The 20,737-nt window shown below is 53.8% G+C and overlaps 1 protein-coding gene across 3 annotated transcripts; it reads right to left on the bottom strand.

Moving 5' to 3' along the window:
* Nucleotides 1–580: 580 nt before the first annotated feature.
* On the bottom strand, nt 581–5,925 carry TMEM106C (transmembrane protein 106C). 3 transcript variants are annotated; one of them, XM_008704499.2, is made up of 8 exons: nt 5,825–5,925; nt 5,039–5,250; nt 4,082–4,145; nt 3,427–3,586; nt 3,195–3,335; nt 2,701–2,750; nt 2,172–2,225; nt 581–1,299 (listed from the first exon to the last, which is right to left on the bottom strand). In XM_008704499.2, the coding sequence occupies exons 2-8, from the start codon at nt 5,220–5,222 to the stop codon at nt 1,203–1,205; spliced, it is 750 nt and encodes a 249-aa protein (XP_008702721.1). In that variant the 5' UTR covers nt 5,223–5,250; nt 5,825–5,925; the 3' UTR covers nt 581–1,202. The 3 variants fall into 3 exon arrangements, with proteins under 3 accessions (XP_008702721.1, XP_008702720.1, XP_008702722.1); XM_008704498.2 differs by having other exon boundaries at nt 5,751–5,888; XM_008704500.2 differs by lacking the exon at nt 5,825–5,925 and adding an exon at nt 5,543–5,565.
* Between the last annotated feature and the right edge of the window lie 14,812 nt (nt 5,926–20,737).

The following is a 20,737-nucleotide window of genomic DNA, read 5'->3' as shown; positions in this document are numbered from 1 at the left end:
GTCACGGTCAACATCAGCCAAACGGTCATGAAATGTAACCGTTCTCTGAAGATCCAGAGTGCGAAAATCATTAAGCAAATACTGAGCAGCGAGCTACAGGAATGGGGACAAAAGGGAGCCCACCTCTGCCGAGTTCTGGAACCTAACTACTCAACGGGATTCGCTGCTGTCACGGGGCTGTAGCCCACTCTTGGGGCGCCAAGGGGGTGGCCACACGTCAAGGAACTTTCAGCCTCAAACCAGCTCCCCTTAGCGCTACAGCCAGTTGGTGGGGGGTCATCCCTTCTTAGGAAAGCAGCTTCTCCCTGTCAGGCGTCTGCCCTACCGCTAGCCACCTCCAGGGGGAGCTCGGCACTCTGCCCCGGAAGAGCGGGGCCCGCCTGTCACCACCAGGGCCAGTTGGAGACAAGCAAGGCTGCCGTGGCGGGAGGCTGCTTTCTGGGAGGGGAGCTCACGGGGACAGGGCAGTCAGGGCTCCTCTTCCTCCCTCCCATCCTGTGCTGACCCACTTAGCAGACAACTATTCTAGTCCCCCGGAGGTGGCTCCTAAGACATCCAGGCAATCAGAGGAGACGCAGGCGAATCAAAAGCCGGGTTTATTTTTCTACCAAATCCCCAATCCATGTTCCAGCCAATGGATGAAGGGTAAATCAAGCCTCACGTAGGCTCTTGGTAAAAACAATTGTAACTTTCTACAGGAAAAAAGTTTTTTTTAAGTTCCTAGGCATTTGTGAGCCGGTGAAAAAATCTCCCCAATTCAATGGTCTGTGCTTTCTTATGTATTCAAACGTTCCCACCCTGCTGCCTCTTCTGCGCAGATGAGGGAGACCATTCCGCAGCTGCCCTAACAGTCCACGCCACTCCATGGTCTGCTAACTAGAACCTCGGTAGGATTTCAGTGCATAATGCCCCACGAACAGCTGAAAAGATCGGAATTCAATTCTTCAAACTGGCTCTGAGTGCCTACTATTTGCTGGGCACAAGCTAGGCACTGGGCAGTGCTTCTGCTGGTTCTGAGAAACACAGATGGTGCTACAGAGAGGAGCTCTTCCCCCAAGTGGCAGGAGGATGTTTGCTGGGGATTAAGAGAACCGATTTCTCCTCTACTTCTACCACCCGGGACAGGTAGGACACTCGGGCCCTGGGAACAGATGCTGGGTCTCTTCTGGCAGGTGCTGCCACGGAAGAACCGAGAGCGGTTTCTAAACAGCTGTGGAATTTGCTCCACAATCCACATAGTGATGTGTCTCCAAGGAGCTCTGGGTCATGTGGCCAATGTAGGATATCTTCACCGAAGTTCTGGGGGGAAAAAAAAACAAACCAAGAATAATAAATTCTGTTTTTGCGATGAAGTAGGAAGAATTGCCTAAATAACTTCTGGCAACAGCTCAGGCAACAGTATCCATGGGTCGCGGGCGCAGAGCTTCATGGTTACATAAGCAGGAGGCCAGAAGATCTCCGTACAGTCACAGAAAGGCTGTGCCATTTCTATCGCAATAAGCGACTCTCCACCCAGGACAATTCTACCCCACAAGAAACTTCTGGCACTGTCTGGCGACATTCTGGGCTGTTAAACTGTGGGCGGGGCGAAGTGGTGACTGGTGGTTGGCAGGTAGAGGCTTGGGATGCTGTTAAACATCTTGGAATGCATAGGACAGTTCCTCACAACAACGGTTGTGAATCCTTTGCCGAGGCTGAGAAACCCTGCTCTAGAACCTCGTATTTCAAATGCCTGCAGCGGTGCTTCTCATTCTGCCCATTTAACAGTCATGGTTCTAGGCCAAACCCTAAAGATCCATGACATAGGGTAATTTATGTGGCTAGAAAGTAACCTAGTCAAATGCTCGGTACTTACACCTGAGAAGTTTTTCCATTCTTTACTAGTCTCATTAGGATTCTAAAGGGATCACAAAACTAGAACCCACTCCATGGAGAAAACTATCTAACTGCTGACTGTGAATCTGGAGATTTGTGACTTGGGTCCTGCATCTAGAGGATGCCCAAGGGTCCACTGTATCTGCGCCTGTAAGGCACTGGGTGTCCTTCTTTGGTTAGGTGCCTCTGCCTTGAGGGTCACACAGCACCCCCTGAGCAAAGGTGGTGAGGTCACACTGCCTGATGGTCCAGACGCAAACACAAAGGCCATGGGGACAGGGAGGAGAGCCACGTACCGCATGAAGACCACTATGTTGTGCACCAGGATATCGGGCAATGTGCAGAAGAAGCTACCAGACCGCAAATAGGGAGACAGTTTGGTTTAAAAAAAAAAAAAAAAAAAGACAAGAAAGAAAAGAAAAGAAAAAGAGATCATCAGAAGAGTGGTGAATTACAGGGTCAGTCCTGCTTGGGGCCCCTCCCCTCCCCTTCTGACCTAAGTGCTGCCAGGGCTCACTAGCTCTGTGTCCCCACAGTGTCCACACACCCTCCCACGTCATAATCCTTTTCGTTTTTTTCAGACCCGCCATATAAATGCTGGAACTTGGAAATGTTTCTAGTGGCTTAATGTTCTCTTAGAAATTCTAGCACATCAGCCGCATATCTAACAACACATCCCCCAAATAACCCTCAAGATGGCCAAAGCTCAGGGGACCTACGGGCCTACGGCTGGGACTTAAGGTAGGAGCAGCCCCAATCAACTGAGTACGCTGCGAACCCCTTTCATCCAGCAGAGAGCACACATAGAGAGAACACTGTCCTTACTACACATAGGAGAACGGTCCTCCCATCTCGGCCTTCGCAGTAAAATTCACCTGAAATTAAGACACCAGAGTGAGTCTGTGGTCAGGCAGGCTTGACACAGAACAGTATTACTATCAGCAATCCATGGACCTGGGAGCATTCTTCTATCAGATACGAAATACTTCCCCAAGACTGTCCCTGACGCAGACTAGGTCCCTCTAACGATGTCTGCAACCTCTTCTCTTCTGAGAGGCCAACGAGCCTCAGACTGTAATACCTCCTCTTCCTGATTTGTAGCAAATCGTTTGCTCTCACACATTCTTGTGTCCCCCTAATACTTAAATGCCGATTTTCCCCCTAATTTCTCATAATTACAGGGCGTGTCAGATCTTCCTCACCAACTAGTTCCTACCAGTGGGAATGACAGGGAAAGCAAAGTCATGAGGCTACAGCACCCCACAGCCCCTACTCCTCCCTGAAGCCCGTGGAGCAAGCACCCTAAGAAAACAGCATACCAGTTGCTCACTCCGAGGTGGAATGAGGGAGACGTTAGCGGTCACATATGTACCAACCACTGTGTTCATGTACTGAACCTGGCTGGACAGGCTGGTCACTGCCACTGAGTAGAAGTTGGAGTTCCTGATTTTCAGGGTGGCCTACATCAGGGCAAGTGAGGAAACAAGGATAAGTGTCCTGGGTCCAAGGCCTGCAGGTGCACGACCTGGGAAACAAAGCCCTCCGTCTTACCGTGATGGCAAGGATGACAAGGGAGTCCTGCTTATTAAATGTGACTTTCACCACTTTGATGCCATCATCATCCACAAGGACCGAATGTGGAAACAGGAAGAAAACCACCAAACCAGATGCCAGGAGACAGAGCAGGACAGACAGGAGGACGTACTGCTTCCTGCAAATGACACAGCACATGATCAGCCAAGCAGTCAGATATCAAGGTCCAGTTAGTCAAGATTAAATGCAAAAGCAGGAATGAAGGGAAAGGGAAAGTACAAAGAGCCAGGAACCAGAAACCAGGCAAGAATGAGTGGAGTGGGAGAAGACTTTAAAAACCCACTATGAATGTTGTCTGTCATCTGGGAAGAGAAGCTGAAGAGAAGAGCTCTGAGGACAGAAACATTCCCTCACCTCCCATGCACGATACCCCTGTTCTCCAATGCCTTCCAAGTTAACTCTTGCACTTGGCCCTTAGAATGTTTCTAGCAGTTTCCTTCCCCAGACTGTGATGGGGCAAACATATCTTGCTTGAGTACATAGTATTAAAGGAAATAGGAAATTCACAAGAACACATAAAAGTTTTCCAAAAGTTGGCTGGAGCTCATAAATATACAGGACTAGGGGCAGAGGGCAGAAGTACGTATTGGAAGGAGAGAGGCACGAAACTCACGTTCTCTGAGGGCGCAATCTCTGATCACTGTGTGGGATCAAAGCCACCAACTCGTTTACTTGCTCTAGGAAAGAACCGAACAATTATTTTGGTATAAAAGTAAATTCCATGTGCTCCCTTACGTCGCACATCAAGCTGCCGCAACACACGCTTGTCTGGAATTAGACATTTCTATGATACAGGTTTCACAGTCTGGGCCTAAGGAACAAGAAACAAGTAAATCTATAGAGTATGCCAGAAATTACAAAACATCTATCAGTCCTACCAGGACAGTGACACTGAGGTTGAGAAATCTAGGATCCTGTTTTAATATTACTACGTGGCCTGGAACTGCCGGATGGCCTTGGGAAAGTAGTCACTACCTCTCTAGGCCACTGTCTCCTCATGTGTCATATGAAGGCTTGGGAGTAGATGGTTTCTAGAGTTCTCACCAGCTGTAAACAGCTGTGACTCTCCATCTAAACTGTTAAGACTTTCTGAGGTCCAACTTAGTGACAGGTGATCCTGTCCTTAATCCAGGCTCCACTCCTGAGCATGTGTTTTTCTGTCCCCACTTGAAATATTTTCCAGACCTTAGGCGGTTAATGATTTACTACCTGCTTCCTTGAAAAGAAGCTTCCAAGATGGTTCCCCTGCAAAGCTGTGCCAGGCCTCAGGAGTGAGAGCAATAAAGAGATGTGCCTGTCAACAAACCCCACAGCGCAGAGCAAACTGAATGTTCCAAAGCAAGGAAACAAAGAACAAAAGAGTGGAAGTGAAGAAAGGCTTTCAGGTATAAGGAGACCAACAGAAGTTGTGGAACCTACCCAAATTTATCAAGTCAGCTCGACTGGCTCCTGTTCAGGGCACTGTCTCTGACTGTGGAACTACTGCCTAGAAGAAAAGCTCTGTCTGGGAGACAGGAGAAACCCTGTAGGTACCTTGGGAGACCTTCCCATGATAACCAAAGATTCTCACCTGTTGGAATGTAGCCTGTCCCCTGGCATGTGAGACAGGTGATGCTATCTCGACCAGTGAACTCCACATATGGGAACTGAGCAATGGCTTCTTCCTGCTCCCTGTCGGCCAGCAGATCCTCCCTGTCCTCTTTCTTTCGCCTGCAATAAGAGGGGCGAGCAGAGGTGGAATGCTGGGACCCCATGGCCGGGATGTGCCACTGGTGTCATGTCCTAGGAGGTACAGAAGCAAGTGAAGGCAGGTTAGTGGACACACCGCGCCAGGAGAGAAGAAACTGCATCTTTCTATGAGAAAAGTGAAAACAAAAATAACCAAACTGCTGTCCCGTGATTTCAAACACCTGCACCATTTCTACCAGGATCATTATTTTGTAGCAATGTTCCCCACCTCCCTCCCACCCGCTACATAAAGCCAGAGGAACAACAGCCCCCTCCGCCAACCTGCCCAGCTCCTCACGGCCTGGGGACTCGGCGCACCCCAGCTCCCACCTGGTCCCAGCCTCACCCCTTCCTGTCCACTCTCTGCAAACTCTGTGCTCTCCTCGAGAAAACCCGACAAACAACAGGCACCAAATCAATAACAGGCCTTCGAGCTCCCCATCCCCCTCCTCTCGCAGCCCCGGGAGGCGGGCTCGGGTCACGCCCCCTGGCAGAGTGACGCTCCGAGCCCACCAGAGTCGCCCAGGCGTGAGCGAACGCCGACGTCCCCGGACCTGCAGAGCGCCAACTCCTGGCAGCTCCTCTCCGGGCCGCACCCGCCGCCACCTGCCCGCTCCGGCAGGTTTACCTGCCTCTTCAGCCCTCGCAGCTGCCAGCACTCGCTGCGCACGCGCCGAAGGACAAGCTGCGCGGGGACTGGGACTGGGCGGAGAGGGGGAGGTGCCGGCGTGCGCGCGCGCATGCGCTCTTCGCAACCCAGCGGCGGCGCCGGCAGAGGGCGGCGGAGAGCGGCACCCACCCTGAGCTGTTCCGGGGAGGCGGACTCGGAGAGGGGGAGACGCTCCGCCGTTCCTCAGAAACGGCAGGAGGGGCCCGAGTTAAGTTTCCGGAGTCGCGTAGTCTCTGCCTGGGGACGAGGAAGGACGCTGCGGCGGCCAGAGCCATTCTCAACTCCTGTTTGAGCGCAGGGGCTGTGTGGACGCGGAGGTTACAAAGATGCGGAAGACACGGAACCTGCCCCTCTCCTGCTCGTTGTCCTCCCGTTCGCTAGCCGTCCACACACACAAAGGCGTGCACAGAGGGATGAGAGTACACGTTTTAAAGGGTGGGTTTCTTTGTACGGACTACCAGGTTGAGCTTACCCTGCAGCGGAGGGCAGACATTAAGCAGGTGACATTGCTTAAGATGATGCTGGAGAGGAGAGATTCTGAACTGGGTGGCCATGGGGAGTGAAGCCTGCGACGTCCGAGGTCCGCCACCTCCCTCTCTCTCTCCTCATTCTATAGGGAAGGCTGGGTGCCCCTTCTGTTTTCTAGTTGCCTGCCCGGCTGCTGGTCATAGTCGGTCCGCTGAGCCTTTAGAGTAAGAAGGGCTGAAAAAAGACATATTGAATGACACTTGTTAAAAACAATAAGGCAGACTTTACTAAAGGGGGCCATGGGAATAGGTGTAGGGACTGCTGCAACGGGGACTTGCTGCGGGGTTGGGGGGAGGGGATTGGGCACAGCTCTGTATGGGCAAGTAGGAATTTAGAGCCAAGGAGCAGGTTGGGGGTCAGTGGATGGAAAATTACTAAGAGGAAACATCAGGGGTAAGGAGGATTCTGGCTAAACCGACCTAACAGGATTCTTGCTAAAGACGGGCCAGGGTGATCAGACATTTACCTGGGGGATGGTGGAGAATGATCAGGTACCCAGGGTTGGGAGTTTTCTTGCTAAAACTGGATTTTACAATAAGCACACAGATGGGCCTATGAGAAGTTTTAGGAGCCTGACTAAAGTTTGGTCAAGCAAAGAATCTTTATCAGAAGCAGCAAGGAGCCATTGTTCCTCTTTTTTTACCTTCAGCCCATACCTTCTCCTTCTTGGAATCGGGTCTTCGCTTCTCTCTTTGCAAGCTCTATACCAATTTATATTCTTTATTTATACAAATCTGATTTTGTTTGGGACAACAATATTCTCAATTAAAAATACATCTCCCAACCTTTCTTGCCATGTGACACAGTTTGAGCCAATGAGATATAAACAGAGGTTGTGTGGCGCTTCCTGGAAAGCTCCTTAAAAGGGACAGAAACTCAACTGGTCCTTTGACTTTCCTCTTCCTGTTTGTAATTTGGGCTTGGTATTGGATACGGGGCAGCCATCTTGTGACCATGAGGCAAGAAATGCATGCAATGGGAGGCTGGGTAGAAGCATACAAGGAGCCTTGGTCCCTGTGGCATTTGGAGCCACATTCAAGCCTTGGACTACCTATCTTTTTTTTTTTTTTCTAAAGATTTTATTTATTTGACAGAGAGAGAGACAGCCAGCGAGAGAGGGACACAAGCAGGGGGAGTGGGAGAGGAAGAAGCAGGCTCATAGCGGAGGAGCCTGATGTGGGGCTCGATCCCAGAACGCCGGGATCACGCCCTGAGCCGAAGGCAGACGCTTAATGACTGCGCCATCCAGGCGCCCCTGGACTACCTATCTTATGACTTCTCATTACATGAGAAAAATGAGCACTCCCCACCAAAATTGTGTTTTTTGGCATGTCTCTCACCGTGTGATGTAATCCTAAAAGATACAGACACAGAGCTAGTTTAAAGCCTGGGTTTTAACACAAGCAGCGTGACAGCTTTAATCACACACTACGTAGGCCACGCTCTTCTAACGTCTGCTCTTAGTAGGAGGGAGGCCTCTTTCCTGTGTGAGGCCTTTCTTCCGAGTTCAGCTTTCTCGTCTGAGAACCTGCTTCTGACAGGGAATTCTCCTGAGGAATCCGGGGAATGAGTCCATCCTCTTGTCACACGGGTGTTGCCTCACCTTTCCACCTCTGTTGGAACCCTGCCAAAGACTGATGTCCACACTACAGCTGGACATTACAGAGGGTCCAGGCTGTCCCGGGAGCAGGGACGGTGAAGAGGCAGCAGCCTGTTTTATACGTGGAGACCAGAGGAAGACGGAGGGCTGTGGTTGCCTTGAAAAGGGAAGGGAACAGGCTAAGCGCTTGGGCCTGTGGTGAGGATGGAAAGGACTTTGGGTTGATAGGGGCTGTGAAGGAGACCTGGGAACTTAACCAGCAGAACCCCTGAGGCGTCTGACAGTCTGCTTCTGAAGGTGGGTCTGGGACAGATAGACTACTCTCCAGTGTGGCTCATCTATCTCCTCACCTCCCCAGCTCCCAGCTCCACACCAGCGTGGTAGGCTCTCAATCAATGCTTGCAGAACGGCTCAGCCTGAAGGCTGGCCAGCACTGCCTGGGGCAGTGGTCCCAGCCTCCGCCTGTGCCATCCAGGAGGCAGTTTTAATTGGGCAGCACATTCCTGAGGAGATACCCATCACTTCTCACCTTTGCCTGGCTTCCAGGTTTGTCTCACCGTCCTGGTTATGAGCAGTGAGGTTGCTGCAGACATGAGCTCACTGGGGCTCTCCGGGTGGGCCAGGGCAGAGTGGGGCCGCCTGGGGATCCCTGCACTTCCAGCCTCTTTGGTGTCTCCCTGTGCTCTAGGTAGCCCTGGCCTCCCAGGCTGAGAGCAGTAGAGTCCCAAGGGCTGCTGTCCTGAAAGGCCCTGAGGGATGGGGGGAGGGACTGGCTCTGCTCAGCTCCATACCCTCCCCTCACACCCAGGGCCAAGACTGTGCAGGCGAGCGTTTAGGACTCTGGTAACCTCCCTCCTCACTGACATGGAGGCTGAGGGGGTAGAGCTGGGAACGCTCTTCAAGGTCTTCATTCTGCTACCTTTATTCCACACTCGGGAGAACTTGCTTGAAGCTAAGTGACACCTGGTATGTGAAAGAGTTGGCACTTGCTTCTTTGAGCCCGGGAAGCAGGCCACCACTGTGTCACGCTCTCTTGTCCTCATACAGTGCACCACAGGCCTCTGGTTTGGGGATGTGACTGCTTTCCTGGGGCCCAGGAATCTTGGCCTGGGCTGGCAGGGCTGGTGCCCAAGGACCGGCATGCCCGGGCACAGTGCAGCCATTCCCTACAGCGATGCCAGGACCAAGGTCTCAAATCCTCAGGGACCCTCCAGCGGGTGGGCCTGCAGGAGCTCCCTTCCCTGCCTGGCACAGGCCGCGTCTCTCCCTGCTCTCCCCGTGTTTTCCCCTTTCTCCTCAGTGGTACTTCAGGAATACCCGGTGTCATCTCTCCGGTGAGCTGAGCCATTGAATAAAGACAGTTGAGGAGATTTGCTTAAAGCAATCTTTTAAGAAATATTTCCACCCTACAGTAATCAAACCCAAAGGACTATTATCTCTTTGGAAGGCGGGACTGTCACACAAGGAAAACCAGAACACAAGCTAACATCTTAAAACAAACACCAGAACCAGATCCTCTTGTAGGGGGACTTGCAGATTGAGGAGACGAATACCTGGCCCCCGAACACTGGTAACACCTGTCCCCAGGGTCCATGTGATGGCTGTGCAGGCCTTGGGCCTTAGTAAACGCCAAAAGCCCCTCCGAGGAACACGTGTGCTGAGTCACACCCATGTGCCCGCTATACACATGTGACGTACACTCCCCCCCGCCGCCGCCCCCGTGCCAGCCTCAGGGACAAACCTGGTGGCCAAACAGACCCACACCTGATTGTCGTCAAAACTGCCATTACACTCTTGTCTGCATGTGGTGCTGTGCTGGGCGTTGGGCTTCTGCCCCCAGAAGCCTCTATCTGAGACCCACCAGACGAGTGGAAGAGGGACAAGCAGGGTATGAGTGGATGCCCCGTGCAGAGCAGGCAGTGAAAACTGTGGGTGAGGAATGAGGGAGCCACAGGGCGGGGCCCGAGGACAGACGGCAGAGGTGACCTCCAAGAGGATTTGCATCCTCACCCCCATCCCGCAAGTCAGCTGTCTCAACTAGCTCTTGGTGTCTTCTCTTCTCCATCTACAGTCAGGCCGTGTCCATCTTTGCCGAGGCGATGCGGTGGCCTTCTTAGTCGGTTTCTCGACTTAAACAAAGGAACAGTTTCCTGAGTATCTGTTATGGGTCAGGCAGTGTAGAAGGCTCTAGCTTCACATTTAGTTCTCTCCACAGCCTCTCTCTCTACAGCCTGGGTCTCAACACCCCCATCTGATGGATGGCGCATCCATGGCTCAGAGAAGTGGAGTGACCTGCCCAGTGTCACACAGCTGGGATACGAATACCACACCACCTACGGCCACCTGCCCTTCTGGCTCTTCCTTCACACTCGATTGAGGGAGTGGTCTAGTCTCGAGGCCCTTTAATAAAATGCAAATGGAGTCATATCATTCTGTTTCTTAAAACCTTCAGAGGCTCCTCACAGGCTTCAGGAAAAGACCCAAAACCCTTCCAAAGCTTGCAAGGCCCTTTCCACTCTCCTGCTGCTCTCTTCCCACTAACCACACGCTCCGACCACAGAGGACTATTTGCAGCTCCCTGAACACGCCGGCAACTACTCGTGCTTGCTCATTCTGTCCTCTCTGGGTAGGACATTCTTTTCTCCCTGCCCCACCCCACCCCACCCCACCCCACACCCCATTTCCTGCACCCAGAGAGTTCCTACACAACCATTGAAGCCTAGCCCGGATGCCACTCTGCAATCTTCCCTGCAAACCGATCTCCTGCTGTCCCCGCACACGCACCGCTCAGCGTCCGGGCAGGTGCCGTCACATCCGTCCGTTGGACTCATGTCTAGCACCTGTGCTCTCCCTGCTGTTACACCTGCCTGTGAACCAGGGCGACTGTCCTCTTAGACTATAAACTCCCCGAGGGCAGGGATGGTGTCCCTGGAGCCTAGAAGAAAGCCTGGCAGAGAGTAGTTGAGTGAGTTGAGTGAATGAATGAGGGGGTACCTTAGGGCAGGGACAGTGTCATAGTCACAGGACACATTGTGTGTCCCCACCTCATGGCATGTGCTTGGTACCCAGTGGACGTGAAGTTATGGTGAGTGACTAGAGGCTGGAGGAGAGAGGACGGAGGGCAGGAGAGGGGAGGGAAGGCTGGACTTAGGTGGCAGTACAGGCCTGTGCACAGCTCTGTTCCTTCCGCCAGGGGGCGTGGGAGGCCCAGCACCGGAGGCCTCCACCCTGCAAGTTCTCTTCCCCTTGAGGCTCAGCCTTAAAACCTGCAGAGGTTCGGGGTTTTTCCTGTCCACAGAAGGGTCCAGGAGGTGGCCAGCTTCCAAGGGAAGGAGCCCACCCAAAGCTGGGTTACTGCAGCAGCAGGCCTGGGACTGGCTGGCCGGCCCTTGCCTGGTGGGACAGGAAGCAGTCAGCTCCTGGGATCTGGATGCCCACAGGCGAGGCCCACCTTGGAACAGATAGGAGCTTGCAGCTGGTGGCTCTGGCTGGGGCCGAACTGGTTCAGAGCTGGGAATGGGCTCAGAGCCCTTCACGCCATGGGCATGGGGGCATCTAGTTTATGGAAATTCCTGGACACTAGCAACTCGTTAGGACTCACAACGCTGTCTCCCGGCTCTACCCCATGCCAGTCAAGGCCAGCCCAATCTTTCAGGGAGTCTGGGCTCTAGCAGAAAGCGATGAATAGAACATAGTCCCCTCCCTCCAGGGGCTCCCCACGTCCTCCATGGAAGCTCTGCACCTGCCATCTTCCAGTGGCTTCTGGAGCCAGACTGCTGCATGGGAATCATGGCTCAGCCTGTCACTAGCTGTGTGACGTTGGGCACTGACCTTAACCCCTTCGGTACCTCGGGTTCCTCATGTGTGACATTGTTAAAATGATGGAATAATTTATTCCATGACAGCCTCTTAGAAGAGTGCCTGTCAGGTAGTAAGCATTCAATACACCACAGCAATCATCACGATGATGGTTCCCTATCAACCGGCGCTCAGAAGCTTACAGTTGAAGGCATATGGGAGAATAGCCAGACCGGTGACCTGGCAGTATTGTCACCATCTTTGAATTGGCTTTGAGCACCCCCAGCTGGTCATTCCAAGTCCTTAGGTGTGGAGAAGAGGACCCAGCAGGACTCAGAGGCTCTCAGCTCATGGGGCTTTTGGATCTGAAAGGGAGCACGCCAGACAGATCCAGAGAGGACTGAGGCCCAGAGACGCCCAGTGACCTGGTAAAGGTCACAGAGACAAGAAGAGGCAGGGCAGGGAGAAGGGTCCAGTCCAATGACCCACCACCGTATCTCTTGGGGTCTTTGGGCCACATGGCTGTGTGGCCACTCTAGTGGTCCATCCATCCCAACCGAGATAGCTTGGTAATTTTTGTCCAAATTAAATGGCACCAAACATTTGTATCAAAGAGAGTTTTTGAGTGTTCTTGTTTTGTCTTTCCCCCGTCCTTATGGACAGGTTTGTAGGGGACAGTACCAACAGTAAGAGTGAGAGAACTGGGCAGGTAAGGGAGGCATCAGAGGTGAGAAGCAGCCGAAGGTGCTGGAGAAATGGAGCGTGAATCCAGATGACTGTCCACAGTGGCGGCCTGGCATCTTCCTCCTCTCCGCGCTGGCTGCTGGGAGGACAGCCTCTTGCGTGATGGGCGCCATATGTTGGGAGCTGGGCCTCTGGGGTCCTGTTTCTGCCCCTGCTTCTGCCTCAGCTTTCTCTGCTCTTACGGTTGTATCCCTGCCACTGAGCTTAGGTCCTCAATCGCCACTCCCCTTCCAGAAGCAGCACATATGTTACTTCCTCCATGAAGCACTTCTGTCCTGACCCTCTGCCGGGGACCATCTCGTGTTACTTTGTTTGTACTTCTCTCCCTGGGGTGGGGGGTGCCTCTCCCCTTGCATGATCCTAGAGAGGCAGCATAGCCTAGGGGCTGAGAGCGTGGATTCTGGACCCCCGGGGCACAAAGCCCGACTATTATACCAGTTGTATGGTGGTGTGTGAGTTTCTTAACTTCCGTGTGCCTCAGTTTGCTCCTCCGCAAGACGGGGATAACAACAGTACCTTCCTTACAGGGTTGATAGGGCTTTGAGTGAGTAGATGTGTGTCAAGACCAGCACCTTTGGGTGGGAAATCCTCTCTCCGTGGAGGCTGTTGTCATTGGTACATTCGTGTCTGTGCCCTACTTCCTCCTTAAGCCCACGGCGCCTTGAGGGGAGGGTCCCTCTCTTTTACTTAAGCCGATTTGTGTCCCCCGCACAGCGGGTCCTTGCAGACTGTTTGTGGGACGAGGATGGGACCCAAGTGCCCTCTCCCCTGGTCCACAGCCCCACCCCCGGGGCCCCTGCAGAGCGGGGCTGTCTCCGTGGCTGGGGCCCTTCCTCTCACAGCCCCGCCTGAACTCCGGCAATTTTCCCTGGCAGCTCCCACGTTCTCCTCTAACTTTAGGGTTGGTTTCCAGCTGTGGTTGGATTTTTCTGTTTGAAAAAATATTTTAAGCAGCTGGTGGGGAAGGGGTGGAGAGGTGGGAAAAGAATAATAAATAAACTAGTGAAAGGAAGATTGTCTAAGTGATTTGAAGCTGCCACTGCCCACAGCTCGGTCCCCGGGTTGTGCCAAGGACTGGGGCGCCATCAGGTGATGGGGGGTGGGAGGGGACGCCCTGGTGGCTTCCCGGGCTGAGGAGAGAGCCTCTCTGCTGCTCACAAGTGCCTCTTGCGCTCTCTTTCACTTTATGCCTCGCGTGAATTCTGAAGATGCAAGAAGCAAACAGATGGAAAGGGTTGGCTCTGCAGCAGGCAGGATTGAGGTTAGACACTGAAAAGAACTTAATATCAGAACCGATCCCTGAAATCCACCTCTATTTCCCCCAAGACCTGTTTTTCTCCAGAACCCGACGTCCTTCTTAGCCTTTATTATACAATACCTCAGAGAGCCCCCGTGCACCCCAGTTGCTTTTCATTCCCCCAACACCACCCCACGCTCCTGAACTTCAAAGAGAAGTGCCTTCCTCCCGCAACCCCAACTTCATCAGCAGTCTCTTTCCTCTCAGTTCTGTTCTGCCTCTGAGGCCCGCAGGCTTTTTTCCAAAATTGTCACCTTAGTCACCTCCCCACTGGGGGTGGGGCCTCAGCCAGGGAGACCCCCCCCCCCCAGCTGGCAGAGGCCCAGGCCAAGGGCCAGGAGCAGGGGCCACGGGCTGCCCCCCACACAGAGGGAAGGTCCACTCTGCCCCTGTGCTGGCCGGGGAAGATTGCTGAGACAGAGACCCACAGAAATTCCAGGATGGGAGAGAAAGTAAATCATAGAGTCGAACAGAAGCCGAGTCAGAAGGAGACAAGGAGCAAGTCAGACGTGGGGGTAGGGAATTGACAGTCACTAGGCAGTGCCCCTGGCCAGAGCCACATGGAAATTCCTGTGGCCTCTGATGGCAGGGTGGGCTCAGCCCTGAGGGCTGCCTGGTGCCATCGGGTGCGGGGTGGGGGTGGGGGGACCCAGCATGGGGTCTCATGCCTGGGCCGGCAGGGAGGTCCTGCCCTCCACGCCACGTTCTCTGTTCTCCGGAAGGCTCCCTCCACTGGAGTCAGAGCCCGGAAGGGGGGTGATGCCCCCATGCAGACTGGGCTCTGGAGCCTGGAGAAGCTGTGGGGGGCAGAGTGCCTTGCAGTCTCGGGGAGCCAGTAGCAAGGGTAGGAGAGGCTGGGAATCGGGGGGCTGACTTTTCAGGCATGAGGTGGGGTGCCAGCCTAGCCGGAAATGGCTGGGCCTGAGGACCAAGGAAGTGGCCGAGCTGTTGAGGAATAAGGGGTGGTGGGTGGGGGTGGAAAGGAGGCCGTCTGGGTTTCAGAGCACTTCGCTCTTTGCAGGGTGAGGAGTACTCTGGCCAGGAAGTCTGGGTGGGAGGGTGTGCCTGCAGTGCTCAGCAGTCTGCAGGGCCGAGGAGCCGGGGAAGAGCCGGCTCAGGGTTGTGCATGGACTGACAGCTGTCTTCGAGGCCTCCCTCATAATGATGCACACCCCTGAGGCCCATCTGCAGTCCTAGGTCTCCCCCAGTAAGGAAAGCAACACAGGTCTAAATTTATGACGGAAATTGCTGCTTATTAGGTGATCCTTACAGCTGGCTAACTTGGACCACAGCAAAATTTAGAGTCCCAGAGGCTTCTCAGAGGGTACAAATGGGAATTTGTACTTCCTAATATAATTTTACATTTACGCTGAACATGAAACTTGGCATTTTTTTTCTTATTGAGAGAAGAAATATACTTCTATTACACATATATGTAGAGTTTAATAAATAATTTAAATCATACACCCACGTTTCCGCAGGCCAGGTCAAGAAATAGAATACCATCAGCATCCCAGAAGTCCTGAGTGCCTCCCTCATCAGCCCCACCTCTCCACCCCAGAGGGAACTGTCTCCTGACTTCTGTGATCGCCATTTCCTTGTTTATCTTCCAAAGCATTTAGTCTCTTAGATAGTATCATTTTTGAGTTTCACAGCAACCTTATTATTCCCACTTTACAGATGAGAAAACTGAGGCTCAGAAAGGTTAGATAACAAGTCCAAGGCCACCCAACCAGTAAACGGACAACCTGGAACATATTTGGATTGGCTGATGCCTGGGGCAGTTTCTTATCAAATCAGAATCCCCAGGACAACCCCTGTGTTGGAGAGCAGCACCCCAGTGCCCAGAGAAGGGGGAGGCCCTCTTCGCGGCCAAGCCGGATGTTCCCCTCCTGGATTTGTTGACTCACCTAGGGCCCTGCTGTTTGAGTACCTGGCAAGAAAGGATGGAGGCCCAGCGGAGAGTACCTGGAAGATAGGAAAGATACCCTCTAGCTAGAAGGAGCTAGAAGCCCATCTGGGATGGGATGGATGCCTAGAAAGGGCCCTGCCTGACACATGCCAAGCAAGCCTGGGGCCATGAGGATGTGCCTGAGCAAGGTGTGGCCCAAATTTTTGCCAGACCTTCCAGGTGTGTCCTCCTCGGTGGGCCAGGTGCGGTTGGCGTGAGCACGCGTGTGAGTATGTGTGCCCCTGGCAGGTCACCTTTTGACCTGCCCAGCTCTATCTGCACACTTGGACTGCTCAGAACCATTCCCCCCGCCCTCAGCTTTTTTTTTTTTCATTAAAAATTATTCATTGTTGTCGTAGGAATTTCAAATACAAAGTCTTTCCTTTTTTCTGTGATCCCAGACATAATTTCTTTGAGCGATTTGGCAGGTGTCCTCTGCACTTCTTTCTAAGCACATTCAAATGAACAGTTACTTGGCTATACACATCTAAAGGCAACCGTTGTTAATTACTAGTTGTTGATTAAACGTAATTATTTCTAACAAAATAGTATCAGATTCTGCGTATTGTTTTTCAACTTCTTCTCACTCACGGTACCTCGGCCATCTTCCCTGTCAGTCTGCGTGGATTTCTTCCACTTTTTATTACAGCTGAGGAGCGCTCCACTCAACAGGTACCATCGCGTGTCTGACGGGTCGGCCCCTCTGGTTCTCAGCTGCCCCAGTCTTCCTGAGGTGGACAGTCTGGTGCGTGGGGAGCAGCAGGACAGAGACTGGCCTGACCCTGGGAGGCAGCCCAGTCCCGCTGCCTTTTGACCTCCAGCCGCCCCACCACCCCACCTGCCGCAAAGTCCACACTCCCTTCTCTTGTGCTCTGTCTCAATCTCCTTCCCTTTCTCCCTCCTGAGCCTTGACCTCTCCTCACACTGCAGGCTCAGCGGCTGCTGGCTGAGCTCCGGGCCCCTGAGGCTGTCCATCCGTCCATCCCCGAGAGCCACTGGGGCTGGAAAGGCCTAGAGTTCAGAAGCCTGTGCACGGACAACCTGCAAGGCCAGCAGCTCGCCTCCTGCCAAGGCCGCCCCAGGAGAGGGCGCCGCGCCCATGGTGAGGCTGGCTGTGCCCCATGCCCGCATGGTGGCTTCCTGCTTCCCAGAGGGCACGGGCCATGGGAACCGTGCCAGAGAGGCCCGGTGCCCCCGCCCCTGCCCAAGTGTCATGGAAAATCCGAAGCCTTGATCTTTGTTCTTGATGGCTCCTCCCCGATTTTTACAACTGGAAACTTGCGGCCGTTTTGTTCCCATCAGCTTGGGAGAGAGGTGTCCTGGGGGGGGGGGGGGATGGCTGAGTCAGCAGCTGGTACAGATCTCGGGGCTCCCAAAGACCCCATGACCCCTCCCCTCTCACTCACACTCGCATAAACAGACCACATTTTGTGCTGGGAGGCAGAGGGGACGGGGATGGGCACAGCCTTTGTGTCTGACCTGGGCAAGCTGCCTCCCTGTCGCCCAGGATCCACACCCCAGTGGTCCAGGCCCATGATCCCCCTTGCTCTACCTCTTATGATGTCCCGGTGGTGAGCGGTGCCCAGCCCTCCTCATTGCTCAGGGCCCGTCTAGTGGATCTGTTTACCATGGGATCCAATTAGAAGTTTATGGTAAGGAAACTACTTTGCGAGGTTGCTTCCCTCCCCCTGTGCTTGGCTCTGCTCCTGCTGCCCTCTCCCTCCCTTCTCCCCCATAGCCAGAGTTCATGGAAACTTCCCAGGTCAGTGATTCTCACCTGCTTTTCCTCCTCAGCAGAGAGGGGCCCAACCCCCTTCTCTGGAGCCTGGCACCTGCTTTCCCTCAAACCCCTGTTTTCCTCGGACAAGGCCCACTGCGGAGGAAGAGCAGACCTGGGAGCTGAACCCAGAACAGAACTTCCCCTCAGGCCTTGCTCATCTCCCGACATCGGCCCATGAGATGTGATCTTAGCGGTGAGCCCGGGCAGCCTGCACCCCAAGGTGAGAGAAGACAGAGGTGCTGAAGCTACGAGGGAGAAGGCCCAGATCCTGTCAGCAGCTTCTGCACTCCCGAAGCGGCCCACCGCTCCGTCCACTCACAGCTGCTGTGAGGAGCCGGGAGGAAACTGCAGTCTAGCTGGGGGGCGGGAGGTACGTAACACAAGCTCAGGACCTCAGAAGAGGGAGGCCTGTCTGCTGGGAGTTAGGACTTGAGCAGCTGGGGTGATTGGAGAGCGAGTGGCCGGGGGGAGGGGGGTTGAGGGGTGTAGGGAACCGGAACCCTGTGCTTAGGCTCCTCTGCCTGGCCAGGGCTCAGGGCGGCTCTGCCCTGTCTATCGGTCTGTCCATTATGGGTGGCACGCTTGCCTGGGGTCTGGAGCAGGCAGTGGCTGTAGGGGCAGAGGGAACTGAGCTGGCTGGCCTAGGCACTGAGTGCGTGACCTTGGCTTGACGACGCTCTGCCTGCCAGGCCCCATCGCTTCTGGGGGCGGGAGGCGCAGAGTAAGACTGAGAAGAGCAGTGCTTGCCCTGTGGGCCGAGGAGGGATGCTGGGGGCTGAGCGACCGCAGGCTGGGCCTCTCCACCCCGCATCGGATCTGCCTCACTGCCCAAGCGGGACAGATTATTTCTGCCCCTTCGGTGCCTTTGCTCCCTGTCCAGGAGTTACTCAGTTACTGGTGTCGGTTTTCTATTTCCAGAGCAAGACAGGCCTTCCCTCCCAGCTTCCTTTACCCCAAGCCTTGGGCATTGCCCGTCCATCCAACTCCGGGGAGGGATCAGGTACCTGGGTCTGGGTCCAGGGGCAAGGTCGCCCTCATCTCGGTTGGGGAAGCCAGGGGTGTCTGAGGGCGGGTTAGCCCCTCTCTCCTTTGCATCTTTCCTCTCCAGCTTCCCGCCAGGATGTTCCCACCAGCATGCAAACATGCTGAACACACTGTAGCTCTCATCTTTAAAAACCCCTCCAAGACCCATGCCCTTCCAGCCACAGCTGCACGGCCCTGCTGCTTTCACGGCCACACTCCTCCCAAGAGTGGGTGACACTGGCTCTTCTTACCTCCTCCCTGCCATTCCCTCTTCACCCTCCCCCCAAATCTGGCTTCTGCCCCACCACACCCACTTGTAAGAAAGTCGCCAAACCCAGCTTCTTGGCCTCGCTTCCCCTCTGTGTGCAGCTTGAACTCAGCCGGCTCCCCTCTCTGGCTTACCATACATGGGGCTTACATGGGGCTCTCCTGGTTTTCTTCCTGCACGTTCCTCTCCAAAGTGGCTTTAATGCCGATGACCTTGGACTCGGTCCTGAGCTCCTCCCTCCGTGGGTGCATTGCCGTAGGCACTGCCATGTGGATGCCAGTCCATGACTGGCCCATTCCTCCTCTTTGAGCCCTGATTCCTAGAAACAGACTTGACATTTCTTCTTGAGGACTCCCAGATGTTTCCAACATAACCCGTTGCCAGAAGAACTCTTGATTCTCACCCTGTTATGCCCCAGTCTTGCCTGCATCCTCTCCACCTTCCTAGTTGCGAAAGACTGCAGTCCTTGAGTCCTCTTTACCTTTTACACCCAATTCTCAGCAAGTCCAGCAAATCCTTCCTCCAAAGCGGGTTCCTCCTCTTCGAATTCCACCATGTCTCTCAACTGCCACCACCCCGTTTTCATTCAAAGAAACTACCATCCTCTCTTACCTGGACTCTGCGATGGCCTTGTAACTGGTCTGCCTGCTTCCAACTGAGGCTTCTAGTTTCAGTCTCAAGGAAGCAGTAAGAATCATCATTCAGACTATAAACCCTTTCCCCACAAGCCTGTCAATGTGCATGCGTGTGTGCGTGCGTGCGTGCGTGCGTGTGTGCGTGTTCAGAACAGGACCAGAGCCTCAAAGGCCTTAAGCATTGTTTTGTTTTGTTTTTCTCATTTCCAGCTTTGTCTTGTGTCCTCCCCACTGCCCCAGCACCTGGGGGGGGGGTGTCTTATTTGAGTCCGTGATGGTCGAAGTTCTTTTCCTGCCTCGGGGCCTGGAATCCCCCCCCACACACACACACACAGCCAGTCCCATTCTCATCCCTCAGATTAGCCCGAGTGTCTCCCCAGGGAGATTCTCCTGTCCTGTCGCCCTTTCCAAACCAGCCCTCCTCCTTTCATTTCAATTTCAACCCTCTCCTCAGTTTCTTTTCCTAATCCCTGGCTTACGACACTTGTAACCATTTTATTGCTTTGTTTAGCCTAGAGTATAAGCTCCATGAGGGCAGGGACTGTGGTGTTGTCACCACTGAGCCTCCAGCGCTTCGCAGAGGGCTGGGGGCTCGGTAGACAGACGCTACTGTCTGCTGAATGAGGGGCTGAGTGTGTGAGTGGGTGGTCTCGGCTGCTATCGGCACTGGGGTTCTGGTGGGCCTGGAAGGAGGGTATAGAGGATGGGAAGCCTGCGGTTGGTGGAATGATCCTCCCTACCTAGCATCGCCAGATTAGCAAATAAAAATATGGAACACCTGGTTAACTTTATTTATTTATTTATTTATTTATTTATTTATTTATTTAAAGATTTTATTTATTCATTTGACAGAGAGAGACAGCCAGTGAGAGAGGGAACACAAGCAGGGGGAGTGGGAGAGGAAGAAGCAGGCTCCCAGCGGAGGAGCCTGATGCGGGGCTCCATCCCATAACGCCGGGATCACGCCCTGAGCTGAAGGCAGATGCTTAACGACTGAGCCACCCAGGCGCCCCCACCTGGTTAAATTTAAATTTCAGATGAACACCAAATCATTTGTCGGTGTAAGTATGTCTGAAATGACAATGTAATTGGGCATCCTGCATTTTATCTGGTAACCTGGTGAGTGAGGAGGGGGGGTATGGAAGTGGGGTCAGAGCCTGACGGTATCATGGGGCCAAGGGACAGTGGGCAGAGTGGGGGGCAGGGGGTCAGCTGGAGCTGTCTGAGACCCCGTCAGGCAGGAGCAG

The sequence above is a fragment of the Ursus maritimus genome, unplaced genomic scaffold (assembly GCF_017311325.1).
Source record: "Ursus maritimus isolate PB19 unplaced genomic scaffold, ASM1731132v1 scaffold_26, whole genome shotgun sequence".
Taxonomy (NCBI): Eukaryota; Metazoa; Chordata; class Mammalia; order Carnivora; family Ursidae; genus Ursus; species Ursus maritimus.
Note: the sequence above shows the minus strand (reverse complement) of the source record. Positions and strands in the feature narration are given on the sequence as shown.

Coding starts and splice junctions, on each gene's coding strand:
- TMEM106C (XM_008704499.2), bottom strand. CDS start 5,222: ATGGGGTCCCAGCATTCCACCTCTGCTCGCCCCTCTTATTGCAGGCGA. Junction 3,336..3,426: donor TTGTCATCCTTGCCATCACG/GTAAGACGGAGG, acceptor GCCCTGATGTAG/GCCACCCTGAAAATCAGGAA. Junction 1,300..2,171: donor AACATAGTGGTCTTCATGCG/GTACGTGGCTCT, acceptor TTTTCCCCCCAG/AACTTCGGTGAAGATATCCT.